Source organism: Phalacrocorax carbo, chromosome 10 (assembly GCF_963921805.1).
Source record: "Phalacrocorax carbo chromosome 10, bPhaCar2.1, whole genome shotgun sequence".
Taxonomy (NCBI): Eukaryota; Metazoa; Chordata; class Aves; order Suliformes; family Phalacrocoracidae; genus Phalacrocorax; species Phalacrocorax carbo.
This window is the reverse complement of record NC_087522.1, coordinates 12,793,898-12,809,525: the sequence shown is the minus strand read 5'-3', so window position 1 is coordinate 12,809,525 and position 15,628 is coordinate 12,793,898. Positions and strand designations below refer to the sequence as shown.

At 40.8% G+C, this 15,628-nt stretch overlaps 1 protein-coding gene across 4 annotated transcripts in view; it reads left to right on the top strand.

The window, feature by feature from the left end:
- CLEC16A (C-type lectin domain containing 16A) overlaps window positions 1-15,628 on the top strand; it is a 94,984-nt gene that overhangs the window by 61,190 nt on the left and 18,166 nt on the right. For all 4 annotated transcript variants that reach the window (XM_064461901.1, XM_064461902.1, XM_064461904.1 and 1 more), the window contains exon 21: window positions 1,130-1,300. In XM_064461901.1, the coding sequence (XP_064317971.1) occupies window positions 1,130-1,300 (171 nt within the window). The remainder of the gene's footprint in view (window positions 1-1,129; window positions 1,301-15,628) is intronic.

The window sequence follows — 15,628 nt, the reverse complement described above, 5'->3', positions numbered from 1 at the left end:
AAATCCAAATGCCTTACTTAAAAAGCAGATGTTCTACTGCCTTAGGACTAAATTGGACCTCAGCCTGCCTGAGGCCTGAGTTGGATGGTGTCATGATAGTCTTGATGATAGTTCTTAATGCTTGGATGTGGTGAAGATGAGCAATTCAAAATGTTAAGTTGGAGTATCAGCAGCTAGATTTCTGTGTTTGGAGGAAATGTATGCGAAGAGATGAAGGAAAGGATTAATTGGAGTAAATAGCAAAGAGTGATTAAAATACTACTTGAATATTTGGTAAGTGAAGAATAAATTTAAGCTTACCAGCAAACTAAATGAATGGGTGAGTATAGAAAAGGAAACTCTGAAATACAGGCAGGAAAAGAGGTGGGCAAATGAAAAAGGACACCAGCTGTTTCAGTTACTTGGATTGTCCAAGAGCAATAATGAACTATAATCAGACCTGTGAAAAACAGAGTCATAGCTGGTATTAAAATTACTGAATTGGCCAGAGAATTTTTCTGATTATAGATGGTTTAAGATTATTTTAGTGTATTATGGTTCTATAGGAAGCTAACAAAAAGGAGGTTTATGCTTTGGGTTTACAAAACAGATATGTTACACTTCTATTGCTTGCTTCATGTTAAAAAATTTAAAGCAAGTTTGAGGTTAATAGAGGTCTATTTTGATATTAAAATTTTAGGTTGAATGGTAATGCAAAGGCAATTTTTTTGCCAGTTCAAAGCATATTATCTCTTCAAATTATTTCTGCAGTGTCCAACTGTAGCCAATGAATAATTTTATTTGTACAGGGAAAAACAGGAGTTGTTTGTGTTTGTTTTTTTTAAATAACTCCTATGCCTTGTTTAATGCAAGGAGCTTACTGTATTCCTTTTCTTCTCCACTGTATTCTGAGGGTTCCTTAGTGTGAATACAGTGTGGACAACAACGGTAGAAAAGGTTGCCAGAAATATCATCTCTCTTCTTTTCCGATGCAATTGTAACCATAATTAAGAGGTAAACGTAGGCAAATTATGTTAAATAGTCTGTGGTTTAGTCTTAAGATGCTGAGCAAACTATAATTTTATTTTCACCTACTCTTCCTTTTATGTGTGTTCGAGTAACAAAAATTATTAAATGTGATTAAACATAGCTCTCCTGGATCTTCCTGTTCATCCTTCAACTGAAGTTGTTATGGGTTTTGGACACAGCTCTGCAACTACAGCCCAGCACCTTCCATTTAGATTTTATGATCAGTCACGACGTGGTAGCAGTGATCCTACAGTGCAACGCTCTGTTTTTGCATCTGTTGACAAAGTTCCAGGTAAGATTAGCATTCATTATCAAGCAGCTTTTGCTTTGTGATTTGTATCTGCAAAAGCTGAACTGTAACTTGTATAAGCAATGAAAAGCTTACTGTGATATGTTTCTGAGCACACAACTCCAGGATGAGGCTTATGCAAAAAATTACTCCTAGAGAAACAAGTTATACCTGGGTGTGTATCCCAGGTACGTGGTGAGCAATGCATCCATGGCAGTTTCTCCAAACACACTGGAATTGTCTTAATACTTTGCCTTCCTTTACAAATGGAGTTCACTTAAATCATGTTTTGCATGTTCAGTATTTATCATCTGTCAATCTTGCATAGTTCTGCCTTTAAATTGGTTACGATCTTTTTCTTGCCAGTCTGTATAAATAGCTGGGATACTGTACGTTGCTTCATTGACCTTAGAGCTAGCAAGACAGAAAAGGGCTATGCTATTCCTAAAATACTAGCTTGGAATTGGGATTAAAGGAATGTTTCTAAAACAGTGAGCTCTTTGCTCTTTTGTCTCTGTATTGTCTATGCCACAAATTTCTCTGCGGAGTTTTTTTCCAGGTGGTGAACTTTTCTCATTTTGGATTAAATAATTTTAACATTGAATCTCATACTGCTTGAAAGTACTCAATTTTGCTGTATTACACACAAAGATGCAGTCTTGTTACTACTAGCTGCCAATCATTTCAGAAAACTCACCATTTCTTTTTAAATGTGATTCAGTGATTCAAAATTCAAATGCCCTACTTAAAAAGCGTATGTCCTGATTCAACATTCAAAATCCTTACTTGAAAAGCAGATGCTCTGCTGCCTTAGGACTAAATTGGAGGTCAGCCTGCCTGAGTCCTGAGTCTGGGGAACAGAAGTCATAAAAGCATTTTTCAGGTTTTTCAAAAGACAAGTGTGTGTTGTATGATGGGAATGTATTTCCTTATTTGACATGACTTCCATGGAAAAGGTGTGGTTGAAAACATGCCAGTGTCACTGTTTCAGAATCAACCTTCTCTAAGAATGTGCTTGTTGTGTTCATAAAAAGTGACTTAATCTACTAATTCTGTGTTTTGGTGTGGTGAGAGGGAGGTTTTGGGGGTGGTGCAACATGGTAGTTTGTTCAAACAACCACGTACTTTGAATTCCAGGAAATGGAGAATTCCACTGTATGCACGTGTAAATCCAGAGCAAAAAGTATTTTGAAGCTTTTATTTGATACCAACTATGAGAAACCAGGCACAGAACATGAAGTATTTAAAATGCTGCATTTTTGAAACTTATTTTATGCTAGCCCGTAATATAGTAGAAATGGATTAGTATATTGCTTTGCATCTGACTACAAAGTACATATCAAATGCCTTTGCCTTTTCCCCTTATCTTCACTAATGAATGAATGAGGTTTCTTAGTTCCGAGTGATTTTCATAGGAATCTTTGTGTTTATCCCTTAATCAGGCTTGGAGTGATTTTTACTTTAAGAGAATCTGTGCCTTTTTAAAAAATTCTGGAACAAGTTGTGGTTAAATTTATTTCTTAATGCTACAGCTTTTAAGTGGTGTTTGAGTTCTGCAAAGCTCCTGTACTCTGATAATATAATTGTATTTGTAAGAAACAAGTTATTCTTTCCCTTGATGATGGTGTTTTTTGTTGATGTAAAGGGGAGCTATGCTTTTGGCAGTATTTTTAAAAATTAATAACTTTTTTTTTAGTTAGCTGTCAGTGCTGTACATCCAGCATGGTTTTTAATAAATTCACAATATGAAAATGTTTTCAGCCCTCCTGCAAATTTCACTCTGGAGAATTTTAGTACAACTGTTGAATCAGTTCCCTAATCTCTCTTCTCAATGAATTCAGAATTTTAAAGAACACTTACTTCAGTCTGGGCTGGTTCAATTTCTATTGTGCATACGTAAAACACTACATATTTCACTAGAGAGCATGCAATTTCCTTATTGTACTCAAACTGTGCTTCACTTTGGTTTACTGTTTCGTGGTCCAAAGTTAAAATCTGTTTTGAAAAGCACTTCTTGATAAGCAGGGGGAAGAGTATGAGGGCTGTTATAGCTTAAAACCAGATTTCGTGCAAGATGGTTGAAAGGTGACAAGAATATAACAGACCATGCTTCAGAAGATCCCTGTTAATACTCTTTATAAAAAGTACAAGTTTTGTAAATATAGCAAGATGATGTAATCGTACCAGATGACTGACCTGATAATTTCATCAGAGAAGAACAGAAGCAAAATCCTTCACTTAGTCTATCATTATGAAGTCATGTCCATGAATATACTTCAGGGTCTATTTTAGGTTAATGGACTTTGCCAGAATGTTAGAGCATTTTAGGGATAGTTTGGTTGGCTGGACTCTTCACCATCTTACATATTAGCTATGTATTCATATGATGCTTTTGAAGCATGCTCTGTGTAAATGAAGAATTACATTGTTTTCAAAGAAACAAGCAGATTTGGTAGGTGTCCTGTGAACATAGGTCTTATACTGAAAGTAGAAATAACTTTCTCTCCAAGCAAACTCAAATACTAATTTCAAATACCAGCTGTATACTGAGATTTATATGCTCAGCGTGTCTTAAGGGAAATCGTAAGAGTTTCCTGCAAAGTGTACATCTAAATATTTAAAAAGTGTGGTTGGTTTTCCTACGGAGAAATTTATTTTGGAAAGCAAAATTAATCAGTAGATCTCTCATTGTTTTCACCACTGTTAACACCTTAGTACATGATGACAATAATAAGATTTTGAGGGGAAAAGTTGGAAAAAAACTTCTTGCTAATATTAGCCATTACAAGTATAGCCATCTTAATTCTAAAATCTGAAGGGAAAAACAGTGGTCTTTTACAGCTTTGTAACCTTTCAAATTTAAAAGAATGTAGGTAAGAGGGGGAGGGGACCAAAGTTGCAATGCTAATGCCATCACATACAACAGGGGAATAAGATAGGTCGACCAGAGCAGTGACAAAGGTGCCTTAGCTGCCTCATGAGATGACAGCCAGGAGACCAACCACCTCAAGGGTGTGCATGGCTATAGTGGATCCTTCTACACCTCTCCAGGGAAACCTTTATGCTCAACTATCTCTCTGAAATGCCATACACCAAGGCACGCAGCATGGGGAGTAAACAGGAGGAACCAGACATCTATGTGCAGTCGCAGGGCAATGATCTGATTGCAATCACAGAGACATGATGGGATGGCTCACATGACTGGAATGTGGTCATGGATGGCTGCAGGCTTTTCAGGAAAGACAGACCAGCAAGGCAAGGTGGGGGAGTTGCTCTTTATGTGAGGGAGCAACTGGAATGCATCAAGCTCTGCCTCAGAGTGGAAGGAGAACAAGTCGAGAGCTTGTGGGTAAAAATTAAGACACAGCAAATATGGGGGGCACTGTTGTGGGCGTTTACTACAGGCCACCTGATCAAGAAGAGGTCGTTGATGAAGACTTCTACAGACAGCTGGAAGTAGCCTCACAGTCGCAGGCCCTGGTCCTCATGGGACACTTCAACCACCCTGATATTTGTTGGAAAAGCAACATGGTGGGCCATGCACACAATCCAGAAGGTTCCTGCAGAGCATCGAGGACAACTTTTTGATGCAAGTGGTGGAGGAGCTGATGAGGCGAGATGTGCTACTCGACCTTATCCTAATGAAAAAGGAAGGGCTGGCTGAGGATGTGAGAGTTGGGGGTAGCCTTGGCTGCAGTGACCATGAGATGGTTGAGTTCAGGATTCTGCATCATAGAAGGGCAACAAGTTGGATCACAACCTTGGACTTTGAGAGGGCCAACTTTGGCCTCTTCAAAGGTCTGCTAGGAGGAATCCCATGGGCTAGGGCTCTGGAAGGCAGGGGGGCTTCCAAGAGAGCTGGACAGTATTCAAGGACCACTTCCTCCGGGCTTAAGATCAATGCATCCCCAGGAGGAAGAAGTCAGGCAGAGGAGCCAGGAGACCTGCATGGATGAGCAAAGAGCTTCTAAAGAAACTCAAATGGAAGAGGGAGGTTCACAGTATGTGGAAAAAGGGACTGACCACTTGGGAAGAGTATAGGATCAGGGTATGAAGAGATGCGATGAGGAAGGACACGGCCCATTTGAAACAAAATCTGGTGAGGGATGTCAAAGATAACAAGATGAGCTTCTTCAAATATATCAGCAGTAAAAGGAAGACTGGGGATGCAGTGGGCCCACTGCTGAACGATGAAGGGGACCTGGCGATGCAGGATGCGGAGAAGGCAGAGTTAACTGAATGCCGCCTTTGCTTCCGTCTTTACTGCTAAGGCTGATCCCTAGGCATCTCAGCCCCCAGAGGAGGGAGAGCAAATCTGGAGAAGGGAGGACTTCCCCTTGGTTGAGGAGAATTGGGTCAGAGATCACTTCTGCAAACTGGATCCTCACAAATCCATGGGCCCCGATGGGAGGCACCCGCAAGTGCTGAAGGAGCGGTTGGATATTCTTGCTAAGCCACTCTCATTTTTGAAAGGTCGTGGAGGACAGGAGAGGTGCCCGAGGACTGGAGGAAAGCAAATGTAACTCCCATCTTCAAAAAGGGCAAGAAGGAGGACCTGGGAAACTATAGGCCAGTCAGCCTCATCTCCGTCCCTGGAATGGTGATGGAGCAGTTCATCCTGCAGGTCATCTCCAGGCATGTAGAGGACAAGGAGGTTGTCAGAAACAGTCAATGTGGATTCACCAAGGGAAGATCATGCTTGGCCAACCTGATAGCCTTCTGTGATGGTGTGACTGGCTGGGTCGATGAAGGGAGAGCAGTGGATGTTGTCTATCTTGACTTCAGTAAGACATTTGACACTACTCCGATAGCATCCTCATAGACAAGCTAAGGAATGGTGTGTTGGATGAGTGGACAGTGAGGTGGACAGAGAACTGGCTCAACAACAGAACTCAGAGGGTGATGATCAATGGGGCAGAGTCTGGTTGGGGGCCTGTAACTAGCGGTGTTCCCCAGGGGTCTGTGCTGGGTCCAGTCCTGATCAATATATTCATCAGTGATCTGGATGATGGGATAGAGCATAACCTCAGCAAGTTCTCTGATGATACCAAGCTGGGAGGAGTGGCTGATACACCAGAAGGCTGTGCTGCCATCCAGCGAGACCTGCACAAGCTGGAGAGCTGGGCTGAGGGGAACCTGGTGAGATTCAACAAAAGCAAGTGCAAGGTCCTGCACCTGGGGAGGAACAACCCCATGCACTGGTACAGGCTGGGGGCTGAACTACTGGAAAGCAGCTCTGTTGAGAAGGTCCTGGGAGTGTGGGGGGACAGCAGGTTGACCATGAGCCAGCAATGTGCCCTTGTGGCCAAGAAGGCCAAACGGTATCCTGGGCTGCATTAGAAGAAGTGTGGCCAGCAGGTCAAGGGCAGTTATCCTCCCCTTCTACTCTGTCCTAGTGAGACCACATTTGGAGTACTGTGTCTGGTTCTGGGCCCCCCAGGTTAAGAAGGACAGGGAACTGCTTGAGCAAGTCCAGTGGAGAGCTGTGAAGATGGTCAGGGGCTAGAGCACCTCCCTTATGAGGAAAGGCTGAGAGACTTGGGTTTGTTCAGCTTGGAGAAGAGAAGACTGAGGGGAGATTTCATCAATACCTATAAATATCTAAAGGGTGGGTGTCTGGACGATGGGACTAGACTTTTTTCAGTGGTGCCCAATGACAGGACAAGGGGCAACGGCCACAAGTTGGAACACAGGAAGTTCCACCTCAACATGAGAAAAAACTTCTTTCCTGTGCGGGTGCCAGAGCAGGGGCACAGGCTGCCCAGGGAGGCTGTGGAGACTCCTTCCCTGGAGACATTCAAACCCCACCTGGATGCATTCCTGTGCCCCCTGCTCTGGGTGTCCCTGCTCAAGCAGGGGGGTTGGACAAGATGATCTCCAGAGGTCCCTTCCAGCCCCTACCATTCTGTGATTCTGTGAATTCTCTATAAAGTTTGCATCTGTTCTTGGGAAAAGGGAAACTTTGTATAAAGCCCAATAATTGTTTAAGCAGTGTTTGAGATTGTTCAGATCTATGTGAAGAAAATTTACTTCAGTTTTGTCAAATATTATTCACTCTAAAAGCATATTATACACTGTAAAAATGATGTGCCCTTCTTTATGCCCACCTGTGGTTACCTGCTAAAATAATAGATTTTTAAAAAATTAATAATATGAATGCATTCTTGAAATTTGTATAACATTTTGTAGTTTAATTACCTTCTCCATCCACAGTAAGAAAATTGATCCTTTTGATTAAAGTATTGATGAGGAGCTTGATATTCACAGCTGATAAGCACCTGCACTTGTTACTGATTTTTATGAGGTTAGATTGCTCAGCACATTTGAATGTCATGTACAAGTTATTTTGGAACTGTACTGTGGGACTCTGGTCAACCGTTTCATGTTCATCATCAACCACAACTACCATAGCAACTTCCAGCTGGGATAGTTTACTTAAGTAGTACTAAGTTACTTCCAGTGTGAGGTGGTTGAAGTGTCCAATGCTCCATAATTCTAGGATGCAATTGTTTTTATAACATATAAATATATTTAAGGTATTTTTTGATTCGTTTGTTCTGTGCAAGAATAGTGAAGACAACTGCTAACTTATTTTATCATCTCAGTTTGTTTTTTCTAATTAATATTCTCTGAACCATTCCAAGTTTAATATTTAGTTATGACTACTGCTTCTAAAGACCCAACTTTGCTGCCTGTTTTTATATCTATTTATACTGCCTGGTCATCAGAATTGTGGGGTATGAACTAGATACTAATCTTCCTGTCATCATTAGAATGATGTAGAACTAAATCACTTCTGTGCAGAGATATTCAAGCAGAAGTCGCTAATTAAAGTAGTGTGACAGCACTAACATTACACAAGATAAAACTAATTTGATTTATGTAATATGAATTACTGCTTGTGTGCAAGAAATGAAGGATGCCATTGAAATTGAGTTAAATATGCGGGACTGCTGGTTAAATTTTTTTGTTTGTTTGCAAACCTGTTTCTTATTTAAAAATTTTTTTTATTCTTACCATTTGGGGAGTTTACTGTTTACAAGGATTATTTTCAGTAAAAAAGCAGCACTTCAAAATAGCATGTTCTGAGACTGAGAATTCTCAAGTCTTGTGTTTTAGTACTGATATATGCTTTAGCTGTCTCCATGCCGGTTGAATTCACAGAATCACTGAATCCCAGGTTGGAAGGGACCTCAGGGATCATCTAGTCCAACCTTTCTAGGAAGAGCACAGTTTAGACAAGATGGCCCAGCACCCTGTCCAGACGGCTCTTGAAGGTGTCCAACCTGGCCGAGTCAAGCACTTCCCTGGGGAGATTATTCCAATGGTGACTGTCCTCACTGTGAAAAATTTTACTCTTTTGTCTAATCAGAACCTCCCCAAGAGCAACTTGTGTCCATCCCCCTTTGTCCTCTCCATGGGACTCCTTGTAAAAAGGGAACCTCCATCTTCTTTGTAGCTACATGGTGATGAGATCCCCTCTAAGCCTCCTTTTCTCAAGGCTGGACAAAGTCAGTTCTCCCAGCCTATCCTCACATGGCAGGCTTCCCAGTCCTCTGATCATCTTGGTGGCCCTTCTCTGGACCCCTTCCAGCCTGTCCACATCCTTTTTGTATAGTGGGGACCAGAACTGTACACAGTACTCCAGGTGTGGCCTGACAAGCGCTGAGTAGAGCAGGATGATGACTTCTTTATCTCTGCTGGTGATGCCCTTTTTCATGCAACCCAGCAACCAGTTGGCCTTCTTGGCCACAGCAGCACACTGTTCGCTCATGTTGAGCTTTCTGTCCACCAGGACCCTTGGGTCCCTTTCCGCAGAGCTGCTCTCCAGCCAGGTGGATCCCAGTCTGTGCTGCACTCCTGGATTGTTTTCCCAGGTGCATGACCTTACACTTGTCCTTGTTGAACTTCACATGGTTCTTGTTAACCCACTCTTCCAGCCTATCCAGGTTAAAGTAACTATTTTAATTTTTCAGCTTGTCAAAGGGACTTCTGGTTCATGGAAGAAGTTGTGGCATACTTTAATATTAGGGTTCCTTTGTGCATTAAAGGGCAGTCAAAATGCTGTCTCAACAAAGTATCACTCATAAGGATGTGCTGGCAAATCATAGAATCAGCCGTGGCAAAGAATTAAGTCCTCTGATCACTGGACTTGAAACTAGTCTGTTAAGTATACTAAATTGATGAGATGAACTGTGAGTAAAGCTGCAGTAATCATATATTGGAATTGCATAGCAAATGTGGAGACTAAAAATTCCAGTTAATCCATTTATTAATGCTGGTTGAAGTTGCAGCAGCTACTGGGAACAGAGCTACAAGTGACTGATATGTTTTGTTTGTGGTTTTTTTCTTGGTAGCAAAACAATTTTGTGCATTTAAACAGTTATTCTTCAATTTTATGAGGTTGTAACAGAGTTTCTTAAATGTAGACAATGAGTTGAAATTTTTTAAAAGTGAATCAGGTTTTCTGAGGCAGAATAACACTTTGCAAAAATGCTAAATAACTAGTGAAAGAAATAATTCTCAGGCATGTAAGAGTTTGGTGGCTTGTTGTTTGTTTTGTTTTCTTCCATTCATACTTGCAGAAAACTCAAGTTCAGCATTGTCTTGATTTGACTAGGGACCAATAAGTGGAAAGCCATGAGAATTTTTTAGAACCCTACTTGTAAGAACAAAATAGAAAGAAATGGGAATACCAAAAAAAAAGTAATCCAGATATGGCCTACAATGAGAAAATACTTTCTCCTTTCTTGGCCAAGGTTTTGTTTCTATTTCTCAGGCTTTTTCTTTTTTGTCTTGCTTGTCTTGTTCTCTGATACCATCACCTCTCCCCCTTCTCACCTTCAAATGTTATTCATAGGACATCTTAGAGTTCAGGCTGTCTTTCACATGAAATCATTTATGAGAATGTAGGAAGGTTTTCTCCCAATTTAGAAGAAATATTTGCATTAATTGCTTAAGAAGAAGTTCCTTTAAAGGAAAGCTAAGAAGCTATTTCAGGTTTTGGCACGAAATTTTGCTGCTGTTATGTAAAACACGGCAAAAGGATAAATGTAGATACATAGTTTATGAAAGAAACATAGCCTTATGAAACATCATGATTGTGGAAATAAGGTCTTCTCCAAGAAACTGGGAATATCTTTATAGTAATACCTTACTGAGTCTTAAATGGAAAGTTATGTTGAAGCAGAGTCATGACTACAGGGAAGGAAATATTTGTGTTTGTGACTAATGTCTGTCACAACTTGAGAGTCATAAAGTAGTAACAAAGGTACCTCTAAAACCTTTTGAGTGTTATTTTATTTCCCATACTGATGGTTATTTCTGGTCACCTTTTCTTTGCAGATATTTCCTGAAGGAGTTTCCTGGTTAGAATATTTCTGCTTGGTCAGTAGTTTCCCAATTACAGTATTTTGAATTATTTAGACTTGCCTTTCCCTCCTATCTAGATTACCTTTCTGTAGCACACTTAGAATCCTTCCTCTGCCATTGTATTGGGAGAGAAAATAAGATCATTTGCAAGCAAATGTTCCAGTGTAGGGATGTGCATCCATGAGCACTGTTCTGCAGAACCTCTAGGCAGGCAATCTTGCTGAATCAGGCCAGCTTTTGCTATGATAGTCACAAGTCACCTTGTTTACTTTTTCTACTATTTCTACTATTTTGATGAGATGGAAGATTTCTTCTCCCTTGAAGTGCAAACCTTTTGTGAATATATAATGCCTTGTATGGGTACAACTTTTTCCAACACTGTAAGGGAAATAATACATATTAACGTAAGCCGTTCTATACCAATGGCTTTAGTAACTGTTCCAAAAGAGTTTCGTTCACTTTAACAGATGGCTTTCCCTCACTTCTGTGGTCATAAGTCCATTGATTATGCCTTGTTTCCTATCCTACATGGTATTTTGAAATATGAAGTATGTATGAGAAACCTAATGCACATTTGCTATTTTAAAAACTGTATGTATCAATGGCCCTGAGTGCTATAGAAGTCTTTCACATTTGAGGTCGTTTAGTTTGTGGTTAACTTTTTGCAGACTATCAGGCGTCACTGTGTGTAACCTCAGTTCAACTTATCTAAATAATTGTACATGATCAATCAGTTTGGTTTCTGAAATAGAATATGTGGATTTATTTACATTTATGGAATAATTAGCTGCTTACCAAACTATTTTGTTTTTAACTAAAATAGATGTCTCCTGCCATGGTGGTTATTCAGTTCTTTCAAGTTGGTGTTCATCTTGGACATAATGAATTGTAACTTAAAACAAGAGAAAAACTTGGTAAAAATGACATTCACCCATCTAAAACCATGATGCAAGTGCTACAGCAGTTCAGATAGCAAAGTGGTTTTGAGTCGAGTTCTTGAGTATAATCATGGGAGGTAGAGGGTAAGAGGTGGGACTGGAGATTAAGTCAGATTATTAACAGGACTGATGTTTGTTAGCTTTTTTCCACTGTCTTCCTTTCTTCATCCATTCTGGTTTTTCACCTGTAATGCAACCTGCCTACAGCATTTTCCTGCCTTCTTGTGTCTGCCTTTTAAAGCATTCATATGCTTCTTGTAACAAGCCCATTTAAATTGAGTTTTGACTGGCTGCCTGCTGCATGGCACCAGCAGATTCCTAATATAGGAGATTCTCTGTGGATGGATGATTCACTCAGTGCCATGGGAGATTCCCCATATAAAAGAATAAAGAATCGTGTGGTGCATTTGCTTTCTCTCGTACCTGATTCAGATACTTTCCTTTTCAACATTCACTATGCAGTGAGGGCAACAAGTAGTATACTGCTAGGTGTTTCATAGTGCACATTGTGGCTACTTTCAATAATTCAGGGGTCTGACAATAAAAAGGAAAGTTTTGCATTAATACTTTCCCATGGGAGAGTGAGGAGGGCTGCAGAAGCAACTCAGTCGTGTACATCACCTGACATACAGCTCATATTGAAGATCATTGTTTTGCTGTAAGAAGTGGTTCAACTTCTGAAAAGGTGCTTGCTATCAAAACCATGACAGATGACTAAAGGCTTGCAAGTATTAAAGGAATGTCTGCCAAAGGAAAGCCTTACTAATAAAATTGAGGAGTTGCTATAGGCATGTCATTGTGAGGAAATTTGTGGAGAACCATGAGAATAGTGTAATCTTCGAAAGAAAGAAAGAGATCAAGGAAATATGAACAATGCAGTGGTAATTGACTTCACTGGACTTGTGTGGGAAAGGCAGTTCATTAACTTTCCTTTCAGAGCATGTGGTAAGTTCTAGCAGGTAACTCCATAGCATTCTAATGGTAGAATGCTACTATGCTAGTATATGCAAGACCTTTTAAGGTTTTGATTCTTCTGCATTTTTATAATACCAATGAGGTTCAAGACCAAATTACTGGCTTCTGTAACAATAAAATACAAAAACTGTAAGTTAAAAATTCAGCTGAAAAATCAGAGCAAAGGGGGGGAACAACTGCTAATTGAAAGATACAGTAAAGGGCAATTGAAAGACACAGTAAAGGACAACTTACTGGGATTAATTTTACAGTAGGTATCCTAACTTGTTCAGACAGTCTAATCACAAGTGAGTTAGCAGGTCATCCCAAAGGGGGAGTCTTCAACATATGGGGATCAACAGAGTGTGTGAAAATAATTTATGAAGTTTTTCAGAACTGGAGTGTTTTCACTGCAAGTCTTGGTATTGGACACTATGGGTTTTATGCAAAAGCAAACTTGTTGTCAAGCCTGGACCTTTTATAGTGTCACTGAACAACTTTTTTTTTGATAATCTTATAGAAGGTTGGTGCAAGAGTTAAGTGCTCTGACTTTCTTGATCCAAAGTCTGCTGAAAGCCAGAGCATGCTTACTTGCTTTTGTCCCAATAACGATAAACTCATTTTGTTGTTAAATGAAAATATAAGCCTTAAGAAGGTCTTAACAATTGCTGGAAAAAACAAGATGTCCTAAACAACAAACACATACGTATTTGTCAGATATAATCGAACATGACTACTTAGGAAAAAGAAAATTTGTTAACGTAACATGCTTTTGAAACACCAAATGATTTTGAATAATTGTTTACTTCTACTAAATGTTCAGCATGTGTTTGCAGTGCTGCTGGGCTTACTGGAGACACCTTTGCGGGCACTTATTTCAGTATATGACTGATTGGGAACATAATACAGTGACCAGTAACCTAAAGAATAAATTTTATTTGTCTTTGGCTCATAGGATGCTTCTGCAAAAAAATATTTTGCACAACATACATGGAATAACTATTGTTTACTTCCTGAATCAGTGTAGTCTTATGCAATGAATGCATGCATTATGTAGACGCCGTGTACTCATGGCTTCTCATCTTGACTAAATCACAGAAATTAAGTATTGCAAAGTACCTCATTCTCAGGTTATTCAGTTCTGAAACATTGGGTTTGAGAAACCAGGGTTTTTAATTCCTTCCTTGCAGTTCTTTCCCAAATTGCATACTTCCAATGGATTTCCCTGTGCTGCAGGTCCTCAATACTTTCTGAAATTGCATCTTGAAAGAGAAAGTGCGTGCATCGTCGTGTGTGTGGAGGGAAGGAGCTAAAATGAGGATTTTTTTAAGGCATGTCAAAGACTGAAGCAGGGGGTTGCAGAGGAAGAAGAAAGGCATGGATGCCAGATTATGTTAGGAAAGAAGAGGATGCTACAACTTGAGGAAATATTAGACTGAAAGCCAGAAGAAGATTTTAAAAGTACTGTCAGACAATGTATGACCCTTTCCAGTCTTCAGACTAGGAAAAGTTTGACTTGTGAGAAGGTGGATGAAATCCAGTACCAGCATTAGATTTCGTTGATTAAATTTTTCTGAAGTTATCTCTGCAATAAAAAATGCAGTGCAGGCCTTCTGTCCGAAAGGGATTTTTGTTCACTTTTGGCTTAACCGTTTTCCTCATCACATTAAGGTCTATGACCATGAATTTATAGAATATATCAAAAACTGAAGAGTTTTGACTGTGTAAGCTCTAAGTTTTAAAATGTTTTGAATACCTGTTACTGGGTTTGCATGACAGGGTTTGGTAGCAGGGGGACTACGGGGGGCTTCTGTGAGGGGCTGCCAGAAGCTTCCCCTCTGTCTGACAGAACCAGTGCCAGCTGGCTCCAAGACAAACCCACCACAGGCCAAGGCCGAGCCTGTCAGTGACAGTGGTTAAACCTCTGTGATAACATATTTAAGAAGGGGGGGTGGGGGTGGGGAAACTGTGCAACTGCAGCCAGAGAGAGGAATAAGAATATGTGAGAGAAACAACCTGCAGACACCAAGGTCAGTGAAGGAAGAGGGGGAGGAGGTGCTCCAGGAGAAGGAGCAGAGATGCCTCTGCAGCCCACAGTGAAGACCACAGTAAGGCTGTCAAAAGTGGAGCAGATATCCACCTGCAGTCCCTGGAGAATCCCACGCTGGAGCGGGTGGATGACTGAAGGAGGCTGTGATCCCATGGGAAGCCTGCGCTGGAGCAGGCTTCTTGCAAGGCCTGTGACCCTGTGGAGAGAGGAGCTCACACTGGAGCAGGTTTGCTGGTACAACTTGTGACCCCGTGGGGGACCCGCACTGGAGCAAGCTGTTCCTGAAGGACTGCACGTGGTGGCAGCGACCCACGCTGCAGCAGTTCTTGAAGAACTGTAGCCCATGGGAAGGACTAACATTGGAGAAGTTCATGGAGGCCTGTCTCCCATGGGAGGGGCCCCACGCTGGAGCAGGGGAAGAGTGTGAGGAGTCCTACCTCTGAGGATGAAGGAGAGGCAGAGACAATGTGTGATGAACTGACCACAACCCCCATTCCCCATCTGCCTGCATTGCTTGGGGTGGGGGGATGAGGTAGAGAACTCGGGAGTAAAGTTAAGCCCAAGAAGAAGGGGGGGAAGGTGTGTTAAGATTTCATTTTTATTTTCTCATTATCTTATTCTGATTTGATTTGCAATAAACTAAACAAATTTCCGCAAGTCGACTCTGTTTTGCCCATGATGGTAACTGCTGAGTGATCTCTCCCTATTCTTATCTCAAGCCACAAGCCTTTCGTTGTATTTATCTCCTCCCTGTCCAACTGAGGGGGAGTGATAGAGTGGCTTTGGTGGGCACGTGGCATCCAGCCAGGGTCAACTCACCACAATCCCTTAACCTACTTTCTTGTTCGTTGATCAGTATTTGTAGCATGTTTTCAGTAAGATGCATTCAAATTTTCAGGCTTCCGAGATGAAGGTGAGAGAGGGTGTGTCCTCTGAGTCACTACAAAAAATTAACACTACTTTGATGCAATGTTTGCTCTTACCTTTTCTCAATTTGTTCACATACTTTAACTCTTT